The 24,187-nt window shown below is 40.7% G+C and overlaps 1 protein-coding gene across 3 annotated transcripts; it reads left to right on the forward strand.

Annotated features, from left to right (window-relative positions):
* The first annotated feature begins 2,042 nt into the window (after positions 1-2,042).
* On the forward strand, positions 2,043-23,734 carry HPRT1 (hypoxanthine phosphoribosyltransferase 1). 3 transcript variants are annotated; one of them, XM_052814050.1, is made up of 9 exons: positions 2,043-2,205; positions 4,365-4,471; positions 5,960-6,143; positions 11,690-11,755; positions 12,765-12,782; positions 15,106-15,188; positions 17,482-17,528; positions 19,757-19,833; positions 20,464-23,734. In XM_052814050.1, exons 1-9 carry the CDS (start codon positions 2,179-2,181, stop codon positions 20,509-20,511), a joined length of 657 nt encoding a protein of 218 aa, XP_052670010.1. In that variant the 5' UTR covers positions 2,043-2,178; the 3' UTR covers positions 20,512-23,734. The 3 variants fall into 3 exon arrangements, with proteins under 3 accessions (XP_052670010.1, XP_052670009.1, XP_052670008.1); XM_052814048.1 differs by lacking the exon at positions 2,043-2,205 and adding an exon at positions 2,674-2,815; XM_052814049.1 differs by lacking the exons at positions 2,043-2,205; positions 19,757-19,833; positions 20,464-23,734 and adding exons at positions 2,661-2,815; positions 19,877-20,449.
* Positions 23,735-24,187: the final 453 nt, after the last annotated feature.

Raw genomic sequence — 24,187 nt, forward strand, 5'->3', positions numbered from 1 at the left:
CTTCTGTGGTTGCATAGTCTTTTGACAGATATTGCCCGCTGCCCAATAATGTCAGGCTCTCCCTGAACTTGACAGGGCAGCTGCTGTTCTTCCCAGCCTTCTGGAAATAGGCCAGCTATGACATGTTCCTGATATTAGTTAGCTGCAGGGCGTATTTCATTCTGCTGCTCTAGGCAATTTGATAAAGGCTCCTTCCTCCCACTCCAGAGTTAACCCGCCCAAACTGTAGCTGAACACCTAGTTGCAACAATACCACATTTGTTAGAGATTGTGCCCATTTGCTTAGCTAAAATTTGCTTAAATTGGTTGTTTCATACAGGGGGATGCTTAAATTTATTTCATCGTGTTTTCTGAGCCGACAGTAATAATGTTCGATGTGTTACCAGGAGCTGATTGCTACAGCTCTTTATGAATAAAGTTATTTTTAAGAATCATTATCCTTTTCTTGACACCAAGTATTTATGCAGCATAAAATAAAACTTGGTCTCCACCCCTCAGAGAAAGAAGGGGAAAGTCTTCAGCTGATACCTAATTGTGGAATATAAGAAACCATGAATTTCCATTTGCACTGTTGTATTGTCCTTAACTCCAGACCTACAGGAAAAGCTGACACTGGGGTTTTTTCTTCCCCATTTGAGACCACTGGAGCTATCCAGGCATTTCCGTGCTTTCTGACTATTTTACCTCAAGATGAAATTTTTCCTTCAGACAATTAAAGATATGGACAGCAGGCACAGTTCAGCCTTATCTTACACTGAATGGAAAGTGCATCTTCTATCCGCCCCGTGCAGGGAGGTGACAGGGGTGCAGGGGATCCCTTTTCATTTGTGCTTGGGAAGGTGGCACCTGTCACTTTCTTTGCCTATTGAAAAGGCACAGTTATTACCAACTAAGTCCTACTTTTAAATCAGTTCCCTGCGCTGTCAGATGTGGAGCGGCATCTGCGAAGGGTTCCCTGCACCCTTCGGTGCAGAGCGATGGTCGGTTGCTAGCTGTGACCACGTTAATGCTGCAACGGAAAGCAGACGAGAAAAATCCCACAATATATTCAGTTACGCACCCAGGGACCCGACCCCTGCGAGCAATCAACCGGAGCCCCGAAGCATGAGATTTGGCTATCAATCACAATTGTCCCGACACAAAGCTGCCGGCGTCCTCAGCGTGTGGAGGTGAAGGCAGGCGACCCTGCCCTGCCTGAGGGCTGGCCGTGCCCCAGCACCCCAGTACCCAGGTGTGTGCCGGTCTGATGGGTATTTAGGTGTATTTTCCCCACACCATCAGCTGCCTGTGGCGGTGTGGGGGGCTGGATTTCCTACACTTGGGGAGAAGGAGGCTCCACCAAATCCCGTGATCCGCAGGAAGACCCGAAGTGATGCAGACAGCCCCTTTTCTTTCCTCCTTCAAGGTGCACGAAGCCGCGGCGGAGGACAGGCCTTCCTTGGTGATGGAGGAGAGGAGCCTGGGCAACTCCTGGCCCGAGGGGAGCGTTCCCGCCGCGCTGGGGGGTGTCCCTCCGTCTGTGGAGCCCCTCCAAGGACGTGAACACCCGAGGGAAAAGCATCCCCCGTCCTTGGTTTCGGAATGACAGCAATTACAGCCCCTGTTCCCCCCTGGGGGTAGGAGTGATCTTCTCTCAGGGAGACACGAGGGGACAGGCGACATCCCCACACCGTGTCGGGCAGGGGAAGATCAACTCCGACGACCCAGGGATGGGGGACAGCCCGGGGGACACACGCACCCCTGCCGGGACGGGGACAGCCCTAGCGAGGGAAGGGCACCCGCGGTGCCGTGGGGACGGCCCCGGCCAGGAGAGGGGACCCGCGCCGGGCGGCCACCGTCCCGTACCTCCGGGACAGCGGTGCCGGCGGGGCGGAGGGCGGCTCTCCGCGCCTACGGGAAGGCGGCTGCCGGCGGGGCCGCCCCGTCCCCGTCCCCCTCCCCGCCGCCAGCCCCCGCGCCGGGCCGGGGCCGGTGCAGGCCTCTAGCCACCGGAGAGGGCGGCGGCGCCGCGGCCATGTTGAGGGCGGGGAGCGCGAAAGGCGCGGAGGCGGCGCCGGGGCCGCTGCGGAGCGCGGCGCCTCCCCGCTCCTCGCCGCCCGCCGCCGCTGCTGCTGCTGCCGCCGCCGCCGCTCCTCCTCGCCGCCCGCAGCCGCCGCCGCCGGCGGGCCGCCCCGCTCCATGGCGACCCCCAGCCCCTGCATCGTGGTGAGTGCGGCTCCCGGCGCCGCCGCGGCCTCCCCCCCGCCCCGAGGGGAAGCCTGCCCGCTGCCGCCGGGCCGGGGGCTGCCGGGCGCCTGAGGGGATGTCTCCCGCCCTGCCTCGCCGGCTGAGGGGAGGGAGGGTCCCGCCTGCCCCCCCCCCCCCCCCAAAACCTGGTGATCTGTGAGGGAGCGGGGCGGGGGGGTGGGTGTCCCCGAGCGGCGGGAGCCGCCGCCCCGCGGAGTCACCTTGAGGGAAGCCCCGGCCTCCCGGCGCCGGGCCCGGGGCTCCCTCCCCTGCCCCCCCGGGCCAGGCGCTTTCCCTTCCCCCGAGCGGCGGCGGGTCCGCTGTGCCCCCCCCACCCCGTCCCTTTCTGCCTCCCTCTCTCCCTCCCGCCGGCCGGGCAGCGCGGGGGTGGGTTCGCGGTCACGGGTGGCGTCTGGGGAGGATTTAAACCGGGAGGACGGCGGGGAGAGCCGGAGTTGCCGCCTCAGAAATGAAGGTGGGACAACTTCCCACCAGACAGCAGCCCGGCGCGGCACAACTTCCTATTCCTGTTGCTTTTGGTAGCGTGCTGGGGAGGCACGGGTTCGTTAGCGAGAGCCGGGAGTGCGGTGTGAGTCGCTTAAACGTTTAGGTTAGGATGTGTTTTTGGAGGAAGAGCGTGCTGGGGATGTTTTTTTGCATCGTTGCCGTATCTGCTAGGGCTCTTACGTATTCATTTTTATTATTTTTTTGAAAGCCAGTGCCGGGTGCTCATGAAATACACGTGGTGTCTTCTGGCCGAGGGCTGTGCCGGCCGCAAGGTTGCGACTGTAAATCCCTGCAGTCAGTACAAAACCTGATAAAATCTGTAGGAACGGCCCATTCCCTACCAGATGCAGCAAGGAAGGTCTAGTAGACCCGCTAGATAGAACGATGGGTCTGAACCACAGGGAAATACCATGTGTTTTGGGAGGGGCCTGTCTTACTGCTTAAAATAACAGCCTGCTCCCGATCAGAGGGACCCTGATCAGGGACTCGGTGCCTGGGCCGGGTGCGTGGGTAGCTCAAACAGGGTCTGTTTTGGATGGGAGGGTAAAATACCCATGAAGTTCCCCACGTGAAAGACTCCTCAGGGGTTACACAACAAAAAAACCCGTGTAAACAGTTGGCCGATCACAGGCCAGCTAAGTGCTTCCTTGGGCACCAAAATAAGATTGTGTCCCGCAAGGGCAGCGGTAGCCAAAATGGATACTTAAAATGCCTGCCCTGGTGAACTGTCAGTAAGAAACTTTGGTTTTCCCTCTGAAATTCATAACTTCATTTTACATGTAATAGCGTTCACCTGCATAACCAGAGAGTGAAGTAATTAAAAAAACACAGTCATTTTCAAGTTGCAGCAGGGTTAAGGTTCAGGGAAGGCTATTTTTGATGCTGTTGTGACAATATGCCCTGAACCTCAGCAGCGTTTGATATAATTATATACATATGCTAATCCTTTGTCCTAATTAATATACACTTGCTAGTATTGCAGGCTGTTTCATACGGGGAATTTGCCCGTGCAGATCAGGTTGCTGAAGTAGGGCTTTCATTTCAGATTCTGAAAGATCTTGAACCTGCACGGTTTGCAGATGGTGGTCTGAGAAAGCTTGCTTCACAGCAGCATAACTTGTCATGCTCCTGTAGCTGTCTTGTCTTGTCCTGAAAACTGGCTCGTGTGTTTTGTTGTGATTTTGTGTTGTGGAGATTTGGAAGATGTCCATGTCAAAACCTCAGCTTGCTTACTTGTAAATGCAGGTTTTGCGTTACACTAGGAAAATCAAAGGTGTTAAAAAGCTCCTGGGTTATTTTTTTAATGGAATAAAGAGATTCATTGAGGTGTAGTAGCTTCATTTTCCTGCTCTCCGATGTAGGAGAATGTTGTTAGGACTTAATTTTTTCCCCACGTTATGTTGCACAACAGCTCGTGGTATTTCAAGCAACTCCTGTGAACTGTAGGTTCTGTTAGATTACACTTTACACTGTGTTCAGTGTGACTAATGTTTTTATAGAGAGGGAAAGTACGGTGATCCTGATGAGCATGATGGTTTTGATAGTTTACTGAATAAAGCAAAGGACTTGCAGTTTCTCACCATAGACTTTCTATAAGGCTTTGTAGAAATTTCACCTTATTTCCTTTTCAGATTGGCGATGATGAACAAGGTTACGACCTGGACTTGTTCTGCATACCTAAACATTATGCAGATGATTTGGAAAAAGTCTATATTCCTCATGGGCTCATCATGGACAGGTTTGTTTGACTTCAGACAGTACACTGCTCCAGCTGATTCCATGACGCTGGAATAAATGATCTTCCAGTGATAGTTTTGCTGCCTGGTGACTGTCTAAATAGATTACATTTAATTAGAGGCTAAGAAGTACAAGTGCTAATTAACTCTTTCTTGTTTGGCTTCAAAGAGTTTGTACATTTGCAGTTATGCTTTTGTTTGGAAATTTGTCATAATTCTCAAGCAAAATTTTGTGGTACGTAGCAATGTACAGCTTTCTTTCCAGTGTTTATTTGATGTTTTACCCTCTTAAAACCTAATTAGAAGATGTTATTTGTTGTGCCAGTTCAGTCTGAAAACAATTATAGTCTCTTGAATATCCTTAGGACATTAATACCAGTACATTATTAATCACATAATCTTAGACTTTCTCATGTTCGTATGGTAGATAAGTAATATCCAACTTTCTCTGACCTTCTGGGAAAGACATTAGCCTCTGCAAATACCAATCTGTCACTTTTGTGGTTGCTGAAATCTGTAATGTTCTGTGGAAGTTTTACCTCGTGTGATCAGAAATGGGTGCATAAGCCTACAAGGCATTTTTGTTTTACTTTGTGTTTGATAGTTGCTAATTCTCTTTAAGAGAACGAACAACAAATTCAGTGAAGCAGTTGCTGGAGACACACACTGTGTTAAGAGTGGTGCTGGGTGGATCTTCCTGGAGATCCTGTGAATAGAAATGCATCTAGATTTTACGTGGTCCTGTCTGATTAGATATAATACACATTCCTATAAATTAGGTTTTTTTAAATATTGTAAAAACTTTGCACTGGAATTCCATATGGAGGAAAAAATTGGACAAAGTACATGTCATTAAGTAATTGACGTAAAGTTTATAATGGTAGGCTTTCTCTGAGAAACCTGCTGTCAGCTGGCACACAATAAATACATATACCATGCTTTCTAAAATAAATTTAGAAACAATGATTGCAGAAAAACGGTGCAGTGTTCTCTTGTTCTGCTTCATTGCTATTGTATTTTGCAGTTAGGACAAATTTCTGGCATTCTAGCTTGGCAAATAAACTCTTTAGTTTACAGTTTGAGAATTTTCTTGCTCCTCAGTTAGTGAGGGCTACTGCCTTTTTCATTGTGTTAGTTTATGTTGCTCTTTGCATGGAAGCTGAACCTGTCTTTGGAAGGAGAAAACATACCTTCATGTCGCATATCTGACAGTGAAACAGCTTCAGGGTGTTAAGATTTGCTTTGGCTGAGCGTGACGTATGAAAACAAAGGCATTTGGCAGTGCTACTTGTAGATTAACCTTGAAAAGCAAAACTTTGTTGACCAATAACGTGTAAAAGTGACTGAAGTGGTAGGCAAATGTGTCTGAGCAAAATGTGTTTCCAAGTTTGATGCATGTGTTTGCTACTCTTAGCAGTATAAAATGCTGCTGCTATAGTAAGCAAATGAAATGTGTTATGACAGCTAAACTCTTTCTTGGTTTTGTATAGGACGGAGAGACTGGCACGAGAAATTATGAAGGGCATGGGAGGACACCACATTGTAGCACTCTGTGTACTCAAGGGTGGCTATAAATTTTTTGCTGATTTATTAGACTACATCAAAGCACTGAACAGAAACAGTGACAAATCTATTCCCATGACTGTCGACTTCATTAGGTTGAAGAGTTATTGTGTAAGTATCTCTGCAGTACTGTGCAATTTTTGTATAAATTTGACTAACTTCAGATTATTAACAGAGGTGGCTTAATATTGTTACTGCTAGAATGTGCTAATATTAAACAAATAATTTAGGGAATTAAGAGTCACAAGATAATTTACGCTTTCTCTACCTTACTATATAATCTGTTTTCTTTTAGACCTTGGTATCTCCGCAGCCTGGTAAAATCCTTATGCAGAGCAGAGACCCTTTCCATGTCCTTTACTGGTTAAACAATTTCCTCTCTGCCCACTACCCCGTCTCTAAAGCTGTGGCTCTAGAATAATACAGAGGATTCTCCTGCAACTATGGTTACAAAAATTTAATTCTAGGAATTTTTATGTGGCTTAGACATCATTCATTGCACAGGAAGACTTGAAAGCTGCAAAAACTGTTATACCCGAGTTCCCTATCTCATCTGTTGTTTGGTGCAACCAAACAATGAACAAAATTAGCTGTATTTGGCCTTGAGGAAATACTAGATTCATAAGCCTAGATTTATGATTAGTGTCCACTGATATGGCACTACCTTTTCAAGACTAGGCACAGGTTGCCTTGGGTTTACATTTTTGGAAAATAATTTATTTTCATTCTGAACACAAGGGTTTAACTTTATAGGGAAATTGAACATTCTGTAACATGCGGTAAAGTGTAAGTTTTGTAGAAGGAAGCATGAGGTTATGTTGTGCAGGTCAAAGGAAGAAGCAGATGTATGTTAGTACTGTATGCTTCCTGACTTACTGACAGCCTAGTCTCGGGTTTTCAGGATGGTATTTATGATTTGTTTCATAAGACCATCTGTAGCATGGAAATAATTAATTTTTTTGGTTTCAGTTTAGAGTGTTTGAATAAATTGTTTTGTAAGGTTATGCTGTTAGTTTTGTCTCAGCAACTTTGCATTCAGGTCAGCAGTATAGGCTACTTGTCACAGTTGTAGACGAGTGCCTATTACAGTAGAAAAAAATAGAGATTACTAAATTGGAAACTCAGCCTCATCCTTCATTTCATTAAACTGTGAAACCAGAGATGGAGTTATTTGCAGACTTAGTTTGGACTGTCGAAGAACTTGATAAATTTATGATTGCTGTTGAGTGATCTGTTATCATTTCACAGCGAAGCCCAGAACTGCGTGGGACTTCGGTCAAGTCCGTTTGCAGGACGAGCAGCCCTGGCTGCCCGAGGCATAGACACGGCTGGCCGTCCAGGGGTTACCTGGAAACCACGTTCACGTTTGCTGAACGCGAGGCAGTAATTTAGCTATGCTCTTCAATGAGAAGGCACGGCTGGGCAGAAAGGTTCGTGCCAGCCTTTGGTTGTATCTCACAAGGCACTCTCTGTGCTTGTGCACCGTATTTAGATCAGTGGGTGAGAGCTGTTTGACACCCTTTCCTTCTGCTCCCTCCCCCCAGAAAGATTCGGGCTCCTGCTGCCGGTTCGCTTAACCACTAAGCTACCACATGCCTGTATGTTCTGCCTGTAAAAGCCACAACAGAAGGCTGAATGTCTCTATTACAGGATAATATGTTAAAGAATGGGAAATGATGACTCCCACCTTCTTTTTTGTGAGGAAATAAATTGTGTATCTTCTGTTTTCTTCAAGGAACACTTCCAATAACTTACTTGGCTTGTTTAAAAAACAATACAAAGACTGCACCCTTTCACTCTCTCCACTTCCTGACTAACTTGGAAAAAACTATTGGAGAAATGGTTTGAAACACTTGAAAAAACCCCTCTGTTAAGAAGCAAGGCTGCCTTATTGTATATTTGTTTTCTTTGCTCATACTGGTGTGTTAGGCATGCTTTGGTTCGTTTCTTTACTACAGTTGCTTTTGTTTATTACTCCCCAGAACTACAGTGCCTTGATATTAATAGGGGAGTGAGCAGCAAAATAAGTTTTGTGGAAATTAAAAGCCTGTTTTTGTAGTAAAAACAAGTAGATGAAGACAAAAGTGGAGAAATTAGACAGAAAGCTGTCTGAGCAGAATGTTTTCCTTGAGGTGTTGGCTTCAGGGTTTTTGGTTTCGTCAGCCAATTCTATAAAAGAATGTTTTCTTGTTCTAGATAAGTGAGGAGCTGCTGTTACCTGATGCCTCCACTACAGTATTTACAAGCATTTCATTTCTGTGGACTCTCTTAGGTGGTAATTAATATCCAGACTTATGTCCTTTAGATTGCGTAATTTGATAGACTGGATAAGATTGTCTTAACATGAACATGTATGTAACATTGACTGGGTCTTCCATCATTAGTAGTGTCAGCATGCTAAATCTGCTCTGTAGTTTTTATCTGTGCTTTACTAGATGGATTTTGATGCTTTACTGAGTTTAGTGATGTGAAAACCATCACAAACTGTAATGGACAGTTGAAAGTGGAGCTAGCTCTCTTGTTGCTGTCTTTGGATGAGATTACTAGATCATGCTGTCTGCCTTTACAGACTGGATAAAAGATGTTAAAAATACCGTGGCTGCATAAACAAAGCAGCTGAACTTGTGTAATGGTTCTGAAATTGATGTAATTGAGGTTCTGCTCTTGTTTCAGACAGATCATTTAGTATTTACAAGCATATGGGTTGGTTTTTGTGTTGCAATGCAAAGTTTGTACTGTTCTGCACCCAAAAATAATTCTCTAAGAATACTGACGTGGTCAAGCTGCGATTAAACTTTGCTCATAACTCCAGCTTTCCGAGTCCTTACAGATGAATTTTAATGATCTGGCAAGCTGTTAAGAAATGGAAAGATAGTGTTTGTGAACAGACCCAGATCTCAGTATTCTTGACAAACAGTTTATTTTGTTTGTGCTATGAGAAGAATGGCTTTTCACCAGTCTCCTGCATTTGAACTTGGAATGAGCAAACGTTGCTTTTGTAGTCATGAAGGGCAGCCAAAAGACAATGGATGTGTTGCACTGTCACTTGGGAAAATAGGGGTTTTCAGTGGAGTACATGGTAAACTCTGAGTAGGCTGGTCATGGCAGTATTCTGAAAGATCTCTGTTAACCAAGCCTTAGAGCAAATACTGTAAGGAACTTAAAATGCCTTTTTAAAAGGTGATCTTGAAGTCATTTCAGCCAGGAGTTAGGATCTTGTAAAGCATTATTGTTTTCCAGCAGTGACAATGGGGAGGCAGTTAAAACAGATCTAAACAGTAAAACTCTTATGTGTTAAACCACAAAGCATTAAAGTCTTAACAGTACTGAAATCAGAAATAATGCTCCTGAAGATAATTAAAACATTGCTTAATTATTAAACAAAGTTCTTTCCAATGGAAATCTGGTTAAAACCAGTGTTGGAAATTCTTTAACTGTTTTTTTTTATCCTTTAATTGCTCACGAACTCAGTACCTGCATAGGAATGCAGGTTTATATGCCAATGAAGATTTATGGTTTGCATTGAAAAATGCAGCAATTTGTATGGTTTTTGGTGGGAAGGAGCAGGAAGGTTTCTATAGGTTAGATTGTCTTTTCTCTGCTGATCACCATACTTTAATAGGCATAATCCAAAGGTTTACAGTAACCTACAGTTTTGTGATGTTATTGTTTGAGTATAGTGTGTTGCTTTGTAGCCAAACAGATCATCAGGAACCTGATCTTAGGCATATGCCGAGCAGTACGAGTCTGTCATCTGTGCATGTAATTTTAATGGAACAAAATACCTGTAACATCTTTCTCCATCGTTGTTTTGTAAGGAATGATTTTTTTTTACATCCTTCCATGGAAGGAGGATGAAATACCTATTAGTGTAGGAACAGATAAGAGAGAATCCAGTAACATAAACAAGGAAAAGCTTAAAGAAGCTGTCATTTAAGATAATTGTAAGATAGGGTGAACACAGGAAATGTCCTTTAGCTTTATGAATACAGTGCTTAACTGAATCACATTTTTGTGGTTGATCTAGCCAGTATCTCAGGCATTCAGTAGCAGTGTGTATATCTACTAGGTCAAGCAGCAATCATTGGACATCTTTGGTTTGGGACTTTTTTAACACAGTGGCATTGATGCTGTTTGCTTTAGTTACTGTTTGCACTGTTATGGAAGCACTGAAACAGTTGACTATCAAAAATGAATGTTCATTAATAGTAACGAAACACAGCCCTTCAGTGTAATTTCAGAGTGGTGTAACTCCAACTAATGTTTTCTTTAAAATACATGGGGTAAAACTGAAAAGAAACTTTTTCTAATAATGTATTTGGCTTTATTTTATGTTGTGTCATAGGAATCTTAAAAGGAAAGTATCTGTTACTCCTATCATCTGCTTTTACATGCCTAAAGCTGTCAGCATTTCTTTATCCTAGACTGTTGACACCACTGTCCAAAGGATTTTAATACATTTTCTCTTTACTATCATCCCAGTGTTACTTATTGTGTACTTCATGTGTGCCTCTCTAAAGAATTTGTTTCCTCTTTTTTACAATAACATTTTTAGTTTTTGCCTACAATTCATATAGCACGAATATCTGTCTTCATGTGGCTGTAAAAACAGGAAGCTGTACGTGGCTGTCTCTCTGTTCCCTTGTGGTCCCCTCTCTATTGCATCTGTCATTTCTGGGTTTTGGGAAGGAACTGCTGTTTTGCTGCATGTCTGCATAGTTGTGCAGCACACTTGGGCTTCAAGGTGCAGCAGCAAAACAATACCATTTTTCTAAAAGGAAGATACGTGGTAAGGAGCTATGAGAATAAAGTTTGGTAACCAATGTTAACCTTTGACTGAAATGATTAAATTGTAGGATAATGTTGTCATCTGTAAGTAGTACAATAATAAGCATATCGCATCTAATACGAAGTGTGAGACATTGTCAAGGTTTAAAGTCAGTTGAATGACTTTAAATAAACTGCAAAGATCTGTGAAGCACTCCTAGCAGCTGTTTTTAACTTTCTTACATAACAGTTCATTTACATTTGTATCAAAGTTTAGTTTTACTGAAGCAAAATGCTGTGTTGTAGTGATGGTGTACCTATGTTGCTGTTGAGTTACTATAAGAAGTAATTTGATTTGTTACCAATATTTGTTGTAAACTAGGCAAACATAAGCTTTTCTGGCTATTTTTGTAGCTTGTATTTCTAAATATTGATCTGTGCCTTGTTTGCTGGCTATTCTTGCTATTGTTATGATTGCTTATTCTTACTCAAAGAGTAAGGCTTTCTAAAGCATTAAAGTTTAAAATGTAAATTACCAGCTATATAGCAGCATGCAGCTTGGAAACTGATGTGCTTTTTGTCTTATTTCCATATGTGTAGGGAATGCATAGCAAATTGTATCTTTTTAGATACATATGTATATACGATGGTCACACATGAGAGATGGTGCGTGCGTTTATGCAGATCTCTTGTCAAACAATCTTTAATCTGAAATACCATCTTTGAATTTGGTCACTTGTAATTTCTTAGTTGATGGAGAGACGCTGTTGGTGCTGTGTTTCTGAAAGCATTAACATTCACTGGTTTTGCACTTCGCAGTTTTGATATTTACTGGAAGAAAAAATTATTTTGATTCTGGTAATGCTAATGCTCACCCTTCTCTTTCTTAGAATGATCAGTCAACTGGAGATATAAAAGTCATTGGTGGAGACGACCTCTCAACCTTGACTGGAAAGGTATGGCTCTTTATATGTTTAAAAACAAACAAACAATACTGCTAAAGAACCCACATACCTGCATGGTTTTAAGGCTGCTCTTTTAGCGTGTGAAGATTATATAGTTTTAAAAAATGAAAACAGAGGAGCTTCATTTAAATGTTTGCCGGTGTATACTAGGAGAGTGGATAAGCCCCACCTAAGCCATCAGTTTAGTCTGAACTTAACAAAGAAAAACCTGTTTGCCATCTTCAGTATCAGTAAAGTTTTAGGAGATTTGTTTTTCTGCAGTGCCTGAGAAGAATAATCGTGTGGGGGTGGTTGTCTGCAAACTACCTTTAAAAGAGAGAGGCATTACTTATTTGCTGTATTGGTCTTTCACTGAAGTAGTGATGGGAATTCATACTGTCGAGACTTGTAAAATGTGCGGCCCAGGTTAGGAACGGAGGGTCCCATTACAGGCAGTGACAAGAGAAGGAAATGGGAGAATGTAAATTGGGAATCTGCTTTTCTCCAGTGACTCTATGGAGATCATTGAGCCAGATGTCTGGGGTTAAAGCATCCGTGTCTCCTGCTCTGTCAGAACACGTTACTTTCCCCTTCTCCTTACACATAAGTGATCTTTAAGGCATATATGTAACTGTTCAATGTAAAGGATGTAGGTATGACAGAATTGTACATGTCTCCATAGCATAACACTCTTTGCTTTAGAAGAATACGAATTGTGTAGACTCTGTTTTGATCTCTTTTGCAATATCTAGAATTCTCAAAGTCTAAATAATTTAAAGACCACTTTGTACTCAGCATGAGACACTGAGGAGAATGTCATTGTCAGCTAATTGGTTAACAGAAATGTTAACTACATAGAATTTGCTGTTACATGCGTAAACATACATAAATGGTGGTACAAATATTTAACTGCAATGAAAATTAATAAGTTATAGAGATTAATATATATAAGAAATGGCATATTCTGTAGGTATTAATGGATTTCTCTTTTTTTTTTTTTTTTTTTTTTTCTTCCCACCAGAATGTTTTGATCGTAGAAGTAAGTATTATGTTTCACCTTGAAGTTCTAATGTGTGACTGGGAGAAGAGTTCTAATAGAAGTTGTTCTTAAGCCAGAAAACCTACAGTTTCTGGTTTCAAGGCTCCCAGCTTCTGATTCCAGGCTTGAATTTTGCAAGTGGGCTCTGAATTTGAAATTATCTGTATTTTGAATTCTCAAATTGCATTCAACTGCCAAATTTAACAAGGAAGATATCCATGTAAAATTGTTTGCATTTGCTTTCAGTTTTCTGGGATTCTGTCAATTTTAAAATGTCTTTTTTTATTATTATTTTATTTTAATTTTAATTTTAATTTTTAAAAGCAGCCTGAACAGAGTGATAATAAGCATATTATTGTTCTGGGTTTATAACAGCAAGCTAGGAAGTTAAACTGCAGGGGTAGAAAGAAGTTCCTAGTAGGAATATCCTAAAATACGTGAAAAACAGATCTAAGCCCAATGTCCTTGTATGTAATTTGTTGAGAAAATAGTGACATAGAGAAGGCTAATTTTTAATGAGCATTTTGCAATTGCTAGATTCCCATTCCTCTGTCTTGTCATGGTTCTTTGGATGATACCAGGTATAGTACACCTCAGTTTGATTTCCTAGTAGGTGCCGGTTGCTTAATTCTTGCTTTTATACCTCTCTCGATGGACAGTGTTGCTTATGTTCAGTAAGTGTTGCTTTGACAAAGGATGTTCTTGAGTAAGACTGCCAATTTCAGGATAGGGAAGCAGCAGCAGTAGACAGGAAAAATGGATGTGCAATCTAATAATGTCTTAAGCCTCCAAATAATGGAAATGGCTTGTTTGTAAGCAAAGAAACAGCTATGGCAACTGATTCAGCAGCCAAAGGGAAGGATGTTTCCTCTCATAAAATGTGGGGTTTTATGTTTTTTTGTTTTTTTTTTAATTTGAGAAGGTTATATTATTCCACAGGAAGCACATTCAGTTCCAAAACTCCTACCAAAATAGTATGTATACAGCAGTCATCTGTGTGACCAGTGGTGTCCTTTGAAGTATATTTTGCTTCAGATAGGCAGATGCGTTTAATTATGTATCTGCTCCATTTCAGATGAATGTATGTCTTTAAAGTCCCAGACAACTAACTAGGTTAGTTTCTCCTTTGTTCAGTGAATCATCTATCCAGTGACTTGTCTTATACACTGTCAAATATGAACCCTTTTACCGATCACAGTTTTAACTGTCAAACAATAAAAATGCACATTTTATTGTAGGTTTAATATCTTGTGCACCAGAGCACTAGGCTGTTCTATACAGCATCCCTTTAATGTGCAAAAAAATCTGAACAAAATGGAGATTCACCTCCATTAAACAGATAATCACACAACACAAAATCAGGAATAGGTCCTATTTTTGAGTATCAAAGTAGCTACTTCTGTTTATTTGCCAACTTTTATCTATATATCTGTATATCTTTAACTTTTCTTGAGTTTATAACTATGATTAAAAACATTAAGTGTTAAAGGCGGTATTGCTGACGGGTGCTCTGTTGAGTTTTTTGTTTGATTTTTATTTTAATTGGGAGTCATGGGAAAATAAGCTGAAACCAGGACATTGCTGCTTCTGTGTTATCTACCTTCTTCACTTCAAATAGACTTGATTTCAGGCCAGGGTAAGGACTGTCCCTCTAAAGATCATGTGATTATTTCAGTCTAAATGAGTCCATTTCTGATGCTTCAGTTGTAAGCCATATATTCTTTTTTCTGCTTATATGTCCAGTGGATGGGATTAAAATGGTGTGTCAAAATTCACTTCAGTGTGTTTGAGTATAGACTTTAGAACTGCACCCAGCTATTCCCAGGGCAATTTCTTCAGCCGTTTCTTGGATATGTAATGTAAATTACACTCCTTTTTCTTTAATTGCAATAATGGGTTGTTCTCCCTATTTTCACGTCTTACTTTTCTTTCTGTTATGCACATCTGTCTCTCTAACTGAGCTCAACAGCAAGACTAATGTTACTCTTCTCACATTCGAATTAAACATTGTTTGTCTCCTAGCTGCAAGGAGCACAAGCCATAAAATATCCAAAAGGAGCCAAGAAGGTCATAGTTCCATAACGGCTTTCAAAGTCATAGTTATCCACAGCAATTAAGAACTATATTGTTGATGTGCGTGATCACTTCACTGAGCATAGTTGTGTAAGCACAACATGGCGTTACGTGTCACCTATATTTGATTGTGAACAGTATTTTGGCATAATTTCATGCTATTGCGGATGAGCAGTTTCTGTGGTAGAAACTTGAAAATGTTACTCTGACGTGTTTAATATTCTTTCTTACATGAGTTTTTTATTTTCAGGATATAATTGATACTGGTAAAACAATGAAAACGTTGCTGTCCCTACTTAAGCAATACAATCCAAAGATGGTGAAAGTAGCCAGGTAAAATTTTAATGATGATTATTTGTGCTGTATTTCACCTTAAGAATGACACACAGTGTGGGGAGAAAAAAAAAAAAGAAAAAAGTGTAGAATACATTTCCATATATGATGCGATCTGTTGGAGTTTAGTATTTGTTTAAACTCCAAAAGCACTTTTGCTTGTTATGAGAACATACATTTGCTAAGGCTGGTGGAAACACCGCTCTTTCCCATCTTATTGCTGGAAGAATTTTGGTGCTTCGGAAGGGGATAGCTTGTGCATGCCTGGTACATCTCTTGCCTTATCATATTATGGTAAGATTTGTGGGGTTTTATCACTGAAGTCCAAGTTAGGTTTAGAAGTACATGGAAGAATTTAAATCTTTTGGGCTTAAAAAAAATACCCTCTCAAGTTGGTAGAGGTATTTTCAACACAAATTGAGTCATAAGTGTAGACTTTTACTAGAGAAGGGTATAAAAAATAACAGTGCTTGTCACTTACATGCGTGTAGTATCTATCCAAACATGTTTGTTTCTTCTTGCGCTATCTGCAACTTCAGTATACTGCAGTGGGGTACCTGTGCAATGGAGACCTTGTTTTAGTTCTTCTTTAATTGTAAAATTAAGTTAGTTTGCACACTAACATTATTGTTTCTGCAGTGTGCATAGTGCATCTGAGCTTTAGAGGTCATTATGTGAGAGTCGCCCAGCCATATGCTCTTCCAGGCTTTTCTACTTAGTTACATCTTTAATCAATTAGTTTCAAAACATTTTATAATTAAATAACTTAAAACTGACAAGAAATGTTGAGGATAATATGTTATTAACCAATATCAACATTCTTTCTACTTTTTAAATTGCATCTTTTGTGCTGCTATGCTATGGTTGTGTATTTTACAATAAAAGCATAATGATTGCTGGGGATTAGAGGTAAAGCAGAGCTGTGTGTAATATCTAATCAGTTGTGTTGCCATAACAATGTCAAAGCAGTTGTTAGATGTATGAGAACAGCTCTTCTTGCTGATAATCTGGAGGTGACCTGCTGAAGGTGAGGTTGTTGAGGATTTCTCCCTGGCCAGACTAAGTGTAACAAATTTTAAATATTTGCCACTGAGTAGTGCCCTAACACTGCAGTGTACATCATGAATATAATATAGTATAAGCAAAGTCCAGTTTGCTATTGTTTAAACCTGTTGCAGTGATTTGGGTCTGCCAAAGACCTGAGCAGGTAAACATGATCATTCTAGGTAGTCTTAAGTGTAATGTTCTTGGTTACTTCACTTCACTCTCTCCTCTTTCTTCTCAAAAATTTCTTTCTCTCTGACAATTAAGCAGTTGTAGCAGGGAGATGTGAATTAATGCTAATATGATTTGGGGTTTCTTTGATCAAATTCTCCACCAATTCTCAAAAATTAAGTCTTACAACTACAAGTTTCAGAAACTGTCTAAAATTGAAACTGTGACTGACAAATTAATCCCTACCTTCGGGGTGATTCAGGAGGGAAGGAGGTCTGTGCTTAATGCACAGAGTTATGCTGACCTCTGTCTTTACATTCAGCCATTGACCACCTTTTCTTTTCCTCCCAAAGTCTCTGTATCTCAAAGACAGACAAATGTCAGACCTGTGGGGTTGTCTTCTAAGAGGTAGAAGTGCTAAACTGAATAATGAGCAAATCAAATTAAGCTAGCACGGCATTTCTCTCTACTACAATACCCCCAACTCCATATCTCCATGCTTTTTACACCTCTGACTATTAATTCTGAAAAAGTGGAGCTGCTTTGTATCACCTGATAATCAGAACCAATTACATTTTCTTTATGAGGGTAATTAGTAGTGCCAGTGAAAAACAGTTGACATGTTGCGCAAGTGCAATTGAGGTTGCATTTAAGCAGCTGAACTTTTGCTTCATAATACTAATGCTTTTGAAAAGAGCTCAGTTGGTCTGGCCAGATACCAAGTCGTCACCTGTTTACCTATAAGCTAAACCGTGCCTGAAGTTCCTAACACACATAAAACCCCATTAAGTCACTTTTCACAATGAAAATCCATCCAGCTCAGTATCTCCTAGCCTCTTTCTTGTAGACCTGTTAGTTATCCTTTAGGCTGTAAACCATTCATGATTCTAGGAAGTTTTGATTTTGTCATTATGATCAGCTGCACCTGCAAATAAAATAATAGTTTAAAATATGTGTAGTTATGATTTCAGTTATGCACATTTAGGCCAAATTCAGCTTGTCTGTCATCAAAACAGTCTCATATATTTGTACCCAGTGCTTTTTCATGTTTCAGTTTTACATTGGTTTTGTTTGACAGTTTGTTGGTAAAAAGAACTCCTCGAAGTGTGGGTTATCGGCCAGACTGTAAGTGACTTTTTGACAACTGTTACTAATTTTTAAAAGCATGTCAGTGTATTGTGTACCCTTTGGTCAAAGTCCAAGGATGTTCCAAATAAGTTTTCACTAATGATTCTTGATAGATTTTGTTCTTATTTAGGGAATTTAAATATTTGGAATGTATTTTGACAGAGTTAGTCTGGATTTGGTCTGATCCTTTTTTTTTCCTTAACTTTTTGTAACATGTTACTATATGAAAAGCAAACTTTGATATTTTGGTCCGGGTTACACCCTTTTTGTGTGCAAATTCTCCCAGCTTGCATGTAGTCAAATGCTTTAGTCAGCAGAATCTGCTGGATTCACCTTTAACAGTTTTGGTGATTCGGGTGCCTAAACCTAGCCACCTCATGCCGTTTGGATGTCCCCAGGAATGTAGGAGGACCACACAGGGTAGCAGGTCTGATAAAAAGTTTACAGTAATAAGATGCCTAAATTGGCACAAAACCGGTTATGTCTAGGCATCTGAATTACTCCCTTCTTGTGTTCTCCTGTCTGTCCCAAGACCATAAAGAAAGGAGTAGCATCCACAGCGGACAGTGGTACCAGAGTGACAGCTCCTCCTGCCTTGGGAAGGCCTATGTGTTTTAACCTTGTTTCAGAGGCTAAATTCCTGTTAATCTGGACTGTGTGCTTTCACTATGGAAGTGGAGTGAATTTAGCAGCAGAATTGCATCCTCTTCCTCCTCCTTTCCAAGGTTGTACAATATTCTGGAACTGAAGTTTTTCAATGCCTTAAAGCTTAATTGAGGCATTCCCCTCAGTCAAGGATGCCCCTCATTCCTGAGATCTTATTATAGGCTTAGCTGGGTTAATGGTCTGCCTTTTGAGCATCTTGCAGCAGATGACTTGTTTTGCCATCTGTCCACAGAGACAACCTGTTCAGTGCAGGACACGTGAGTTCTGAAAGAAGAGATAAGGCAGTAATGGCTGGGCCTCCATTTTATCCCTGTATTGTGAGGCCGAGTAGACGCTAAACATCACCTTAATTTTTCCAAAACTGCACACAGCCTTTTCTCTTAATTGTACAATTTATCTCCCTATTTTCCTTACAGACCCTCATTGTGGCCAGGGAGAGAAAAAACGCACAGCTTTCTTGTGCTCAGAGTCTTTCATTTTAGTGTGAGGGGAGAAGGCCATTTGGAAGTTTTTGTATTTTATATAGTTCAATATTTTTTGGTCATTTTATAGTGTGTGTGGACAGGTTGGACTGATACTACCTGACCACCCGTGAACTGTCCTGCTAGAGCTGTTTAGACAATCTGTGGCATAGCTGATGCCCTCTTCTTAGGCAGCTCCTCTGGGAGGAAAAAACCACAACCAAACACACACACAACCCCCCCCATCTGTTTCTGAAACCTGCAAGTGACTCCATAAAGAACAGAGTGCTCTTTGCTGTTCTCTACACCACGGAATCAGCATCTAAGACGTGCTTTAGCAGTCATGGTATATTCCTACATAGCAGGTCGTTGCCTGCAAGTCACAAGAATGGAGTCATCTAGGCAGTTTCTCAAAGACAAAGGATTGGTTTCCCTGCAATAACTGTAGTTCTGATATTCACGTTACTCTGTGCTCACTCTCCCAGCCCTTCACCGAAAGTCCTGTTGGACTTGCACATCCATAGCTTTGAAGGAGCTGATGACTGAACCTGCCTGCTCATTATGCCTTTGGGTACCCTTCCTGCAGCCCTACCTGAGGCGCAGGTCCAGCTCCCAGAGGTGCTGCCTTTTGAATGATACTGTGAGGGTGACTTGTGCTGTGCTTACCAGTGCCAATGCTTTTGCACTGGCATGCCAAGCATCTAGGAAGTACTGGGAAGTATTGGCTCTTCTTGTATGTATTTACAAAGTTGCAGGAAATTTTCAAGGAATTTTACATTCTGATAATAATACCCTGTCTGTAGACTTAAGTGCTTCCATTAATTTCTTGCAGACTGCATGCTAGCACCATGCTGCTGCGTGGGAACCAATAAATGCATCTGTTTAATTTTGCTTTAGTTGATAAATCAACAAAGTAAGTTAAAATTTTAAAATAGCTCAAATGTTAATCTGAGGGAAGGAAGATTCCACTTGAGTGGAAGAAATAAAATGAGTTAGGATGCCTACATACCTAAAAATTCCAGATTGCCTCTGTAAAAAGGTCTAGTTAACTCTAGGAAGTTCTTTTCTAACATACTGGTGACTTACGGTCTTTTTCAGTTGTTGGATTTGAAGTGCCAGACAAATTTGTTGTGGGATACGCCCTAGATTACAATGAATACTTTAGAGATTTGAACGTAAGTAATTTTTCCCGTATGTTTTTTGTCCATTTAAAACTAGGGAGGAGGAAGGAAGGGAAGTCTCCTCACATCACTCTCCCTCCTCTGTAAATCATGCCTCATGTGCAAATATGTTCTGTTGGTGATGCAACGATGAGAGCAAACTCTAGAGCAGTGGGACGGCGTTTTGGAGCTCTTACGAAACTAAAATTTACTTTGCTGCATGAAGAATGGAGGCTACACATCTCCTGTCAACTTTGAAACAATGTGAAGTTTCTTATCTTACCAGATGTCTGCAACAAATAAGTGCATTTGCTTAGTTATGTAAGAGTAAGAGTAGAGAGACCTTGGAAGTTAAGAGGGATTCACTTTTTATTCTAAGTTATTAATTCTTCATCTGGGTCTTACCAGACCCAGCAGACATTGGGTGGGACAATTAGGGGGAGGAGAAAGAAGGCAATGTTGAGATTTTTAGACAAAAAAAGGCTTAAGTTGTTCTGCATAAACATTATCACAAGATTCTTTTGTACTGAAACATGTATAGCATGCTTGTATTTTTTTCGGAAGCACATTATTGAATACAGACGTAAACCATCGATCTCTTACGTTACTTCTCTAACAGGAGCTTTTTATTTTATTTTGTTTCAGCATATCTGTGTGATCAGCGAGACGGGGAAGCAGAAGTACAAAGCGTGAAAGCATAGTTCAAGTGCTATGACAACAGAGCTTTGAAATGTTTTGTTTACCGAGTCCTATCTTTCACAGGCTTCAACTCTGGTACACCAGCTAAAATTGTAGAATGCCCCAGCCCCATTGTCATATGCTTACTATAATTTATTGCATGTACAATACAAGAGCTCGTCTTGTTCATTTATATTTTAGAAATGTAAACAACTAGTGCAATTCTGCACTCCTTATTTTGATTTGCACTATGACTCTACCGACTATTGCTGCCCCTGGTTGGGTTGTGCTGTTTGTGAGCTCCAGAGTCTAACTCTTGCAGTGGTAAATTGCTTAAACCTCATCAACCCAGAACTGAAATAGTTCAAGTACTGTAAATGTAAAACATTTTATGATAGGGAAGTCTATTAGTAATATTTTTAAAATCTGTAATTTAAGTTTTATATTTTAATGCACAAATGTGATTGTGATTAATGGATAGTTGCACCTTTGGGTGTTATAAAGCATGAGGAGCAGCCAGTTACAGTATCTGTAATCTCCAAGGAGGTCATTCAAATCTCCTGGAGTTGCCTTATTGCTGTAAAGGAAGTCTGGGTGAAAAATGTGTGTGTCTGTCTCTCTCTCTCTCACTTTTTTTTTTTTTTTTTTTTTTTTAAGGAGATGGAATGACAAAACAGAATGTTTAAGATCTAGTTTTAGTTGAGCTGCCTATTTCTGTTAGATTTTTTTTTTCTTTAAAAATATCCATCAGTCAATGGAATTGCCTTTAAATTTAAACAATTTTAATATATTTGTGAAAAAGTATTGTAATGTTTACTTTATAAGGTCTACAAAACAAAGTACTTTAAATAAAGGCTGTCTCTTTAAAATAAGCCCCATACATCTATGCCACTTATTCTGTATATTAAAGTGCTCTTGAAATTTTCTTCTCAGTAATATTTTTCACAAGTGTTTCTGACAGTGAAGGCAGACTCTACATTTGTTATCTTTGTAGAGCTTTTGGTTAACATTATCCTATCTACAAGAGAGATGATAAAATGCTGAGGGAAAATATTGAAACACTTGCATATTCTATAACCAAGCTAGGTTTCAGAGACAATGGTTTAAGTACTGTCCTTTGTTCTGTTTTGGCAAGAAAGAAGAGTGGAGATGATACGTTCATTAAACGTATACACGTGGGGAAAAAAACCCCTGCAACCATTTTGTAAGTAATCATTTGGGTTTGTTTCATTAACACCTCTGTTCGTGTCAAGTTTAATTCTACACATGGCAGCCCATCTCACACCTTGTCCTTGTGCCGTGCTTTTTGGTCCCTTAGCTTACACAGTTCTACTTCTGCACATGGATTCTTCCACTGTATGCTTGGATTTAACGCTGCTCAGTGCTTAATACATAACAAAGTTTTTGCCAGCCTGTTTTGAAAGATTTTCCCGTGTTTTTGAAAATAAGTCATGTTTCTGTACTTTTCCAAGTATTGCGCATTGTTGTCCGTCCATGGTGTGCTCAGTTACAACTGTAGTGGTTAGTAGCAGACCTAAAATATGAGTAATTCACACAATGGAATTTAGCTCAAATGACCACAATGTGTAGGAGATCTATTTGTAAATCAAAATTCTCACTAACGAATATGAGAACACTGGTTGTGATTATACTATACTTTTGCAATGTTATAGTTAATGTTCCAAAGAGCTTTTTTCCCAAATGCACTACAAAGACTGATTGTATTTCTTGATGTTCTATATAACATTTGTGTGTATGCCTTTTCAAGAACCTGTATTGTCCCTGGGACAACTTCTTGCAAAAATATATGGTGCGTCTCCAAGAAGAGGAAACACAGAAGCAATGTGGAAAAATATAAACTCACTCGAGAATTATTACATCCACTCAACTTCTCATTACTTCTGGTTGAACTTAAGGTCTAATCTTAAAAAGTGGCGTTTTCTTCAACCTTCTTAATAGTTCCTACTTCACAATGTGTTTTAAAATAAATTCATGGCATCTAGAGATTACACTAGCGAGGTGGCTTAAAAGTACCTATTTACACATGAAAACAATGAGAATTGATGATGTTCAGTATCTTTAGGACTAAAGCCTTGATTAGTCTATCCTGAAATGTTTTCCTGTCTTGGTTAAGGGAGTTATTCAAATGCTGTGATTTGGGAAAGGGCGGAGAGGTTAAGTTAGTCATAACAAGGGGTTTATCTTCCACACTGTAGCTGGAGTGGGGAAATTACTGGTCTGTTGGGGGTAGGGGTTGGAACTGCAAGGACACGTGCACATGGTGTAGTCACAGAAGAGGTTTGGGAAGATACTCTTGAGCTATGCTGACCCCAGGAGCGATGCTGCAGGGCCCCAGGTCTACCTTCTAACAAACCTTGCCTGTGTCTGATGGGAAAGGTCACTATTTAAAAAAAACCAAAATCTTACTCAATGTTCCCACATTTCAAATGCTGGGGAGCAGGCACTTTTATTTTTTTTGCACTTCCTTCATGTAGGCGCTTGTCAGATGAAGTTTATCACCCCAGAGGGATTCCTTGTTCAAAAGCTTTTGTTATTCTCTATGAAAACTGTTCAGAGAAAAAGTTATCCACTCTCTTGCCCTTGCTAGAACAGTTCTCGCATACTGCGGCCTTTTACAGCACCTGTGCACGCACTACAGGAAGATAAATTCTCACTTGAAAAAAGTTGAAAATGTAATTGTTGCTTTTTATTCAGTAATTTTGGTTAAAAGTCTGGGGTTTTAGTCACACCTTTGCAAGTTAAATGCCAACTTTGTGCAATCCAGACATACATTGTTAAAACATTATGAAAGCCCAGAGAAAAATCTTGTCTTTGAACATTTATGTGGCATTTGAAATTCATTATAGTTCCACATTTTATGAATCACAAATGTATGCTGGAAAAATAATTTTGAATATTTATAGGCTTTACTATACTGTCTCACCCTGTGACGTCTGGCGTTTCTGTACATTTTGATAATTCTCGCCTGCCGCAGACCACTGAAGCTGCCTGAGTTGGTACCGCAAATGTGTAGCTCTGGTTCGGAGTGTTTATTCTTCTTGCTTTGAATCTAAAGTGCTCTAGAAAGAGCTGGGAGATAACGGTGAAAAGTCTTCACGTGAACTGAGCTGGCAGTTCACTTGGGGGGTGAATCCTGGTATTGAAAATTGAGGCAAATGAAGATCTGTAAGTTGCCTTGTAATTGTATATCCTGACATTAAATGTTGGTGGTGTTTCATTGTCTATTATGCTCTGAAAAATCCTGTCACGCATGCACTAATCCAGCAGTGAGGATCTGACACTACTTAGAGGGAGCTGGTTACTCACAATTCATTAAAGGAGTGTTTCTGCTGTGTCTGACTCCCTTTAATTCCCATTCACGTTGCACCTTGCAACATCAGATCTCAACTGTATGCAAGTACCTTTATAAGCAAATGAGACATCACAGTGGCCTTTTGTTTTCTTTTTTTTTTTTTTTCTTTTTGTAGTGTTTAAGGATTTTAAATTCATTTAATTTCAGATGTAGTTTGATGACTGTTCTGATGGGGAAATTGCTTTGTAGCTCTGTAAAGATAGCAGTACCCAGTAAGGTCACAGTCATTGCAGACACCCAGGTGAAGAGGGTAGGGCTAGAAAAGCACAAAGATTCAGCACGATGTAAGAACTAGCAGTGAGGGTTTTCAGCCCTAGG

This window comes from Harpia harpyja, chromosome 18, assembly GCF_026419915.1.
Source record: "Harpia harpyja isolate bHarHar1 chromosome 18, bHarHar1 primary haplotype, whole genome shotgun sequence".
NCBI classification, from domain to species: Eukaryota; Metazoa; Chordata; class Aves; order Accipitriformes; family Accipitridae; genus Harpia; species Harpia harpyja.

What these genes read in the sequence shown, in the direction of transcription:
- HPRT1 (XM_052814048.1), top strand. Translation starts at nt 2,696, where the DNA reads ATGAAGGTGGGACAACTTCCCACCAGACAGCAGCCCGGCGCGGCACAA. An exon ending in GCGAGAGCCGGGAGTGCGGT is followed by an intron (nt 2,816 to 4,364) that starts GTGAGTCGCTTA and finishes TTTCCTTTTCAG; the next exon opens with ATTGGCGATGATGAACAAGG. An exon ending in TTAGGTTGAAGAGTTATTGT is followed by an intron (nt 6,144 to 11,689) that starts GTAAGTATCTCT and finishes TCTCTTTCTTAG; the next exon opens with AATGATCAGTCAACTGGAGA.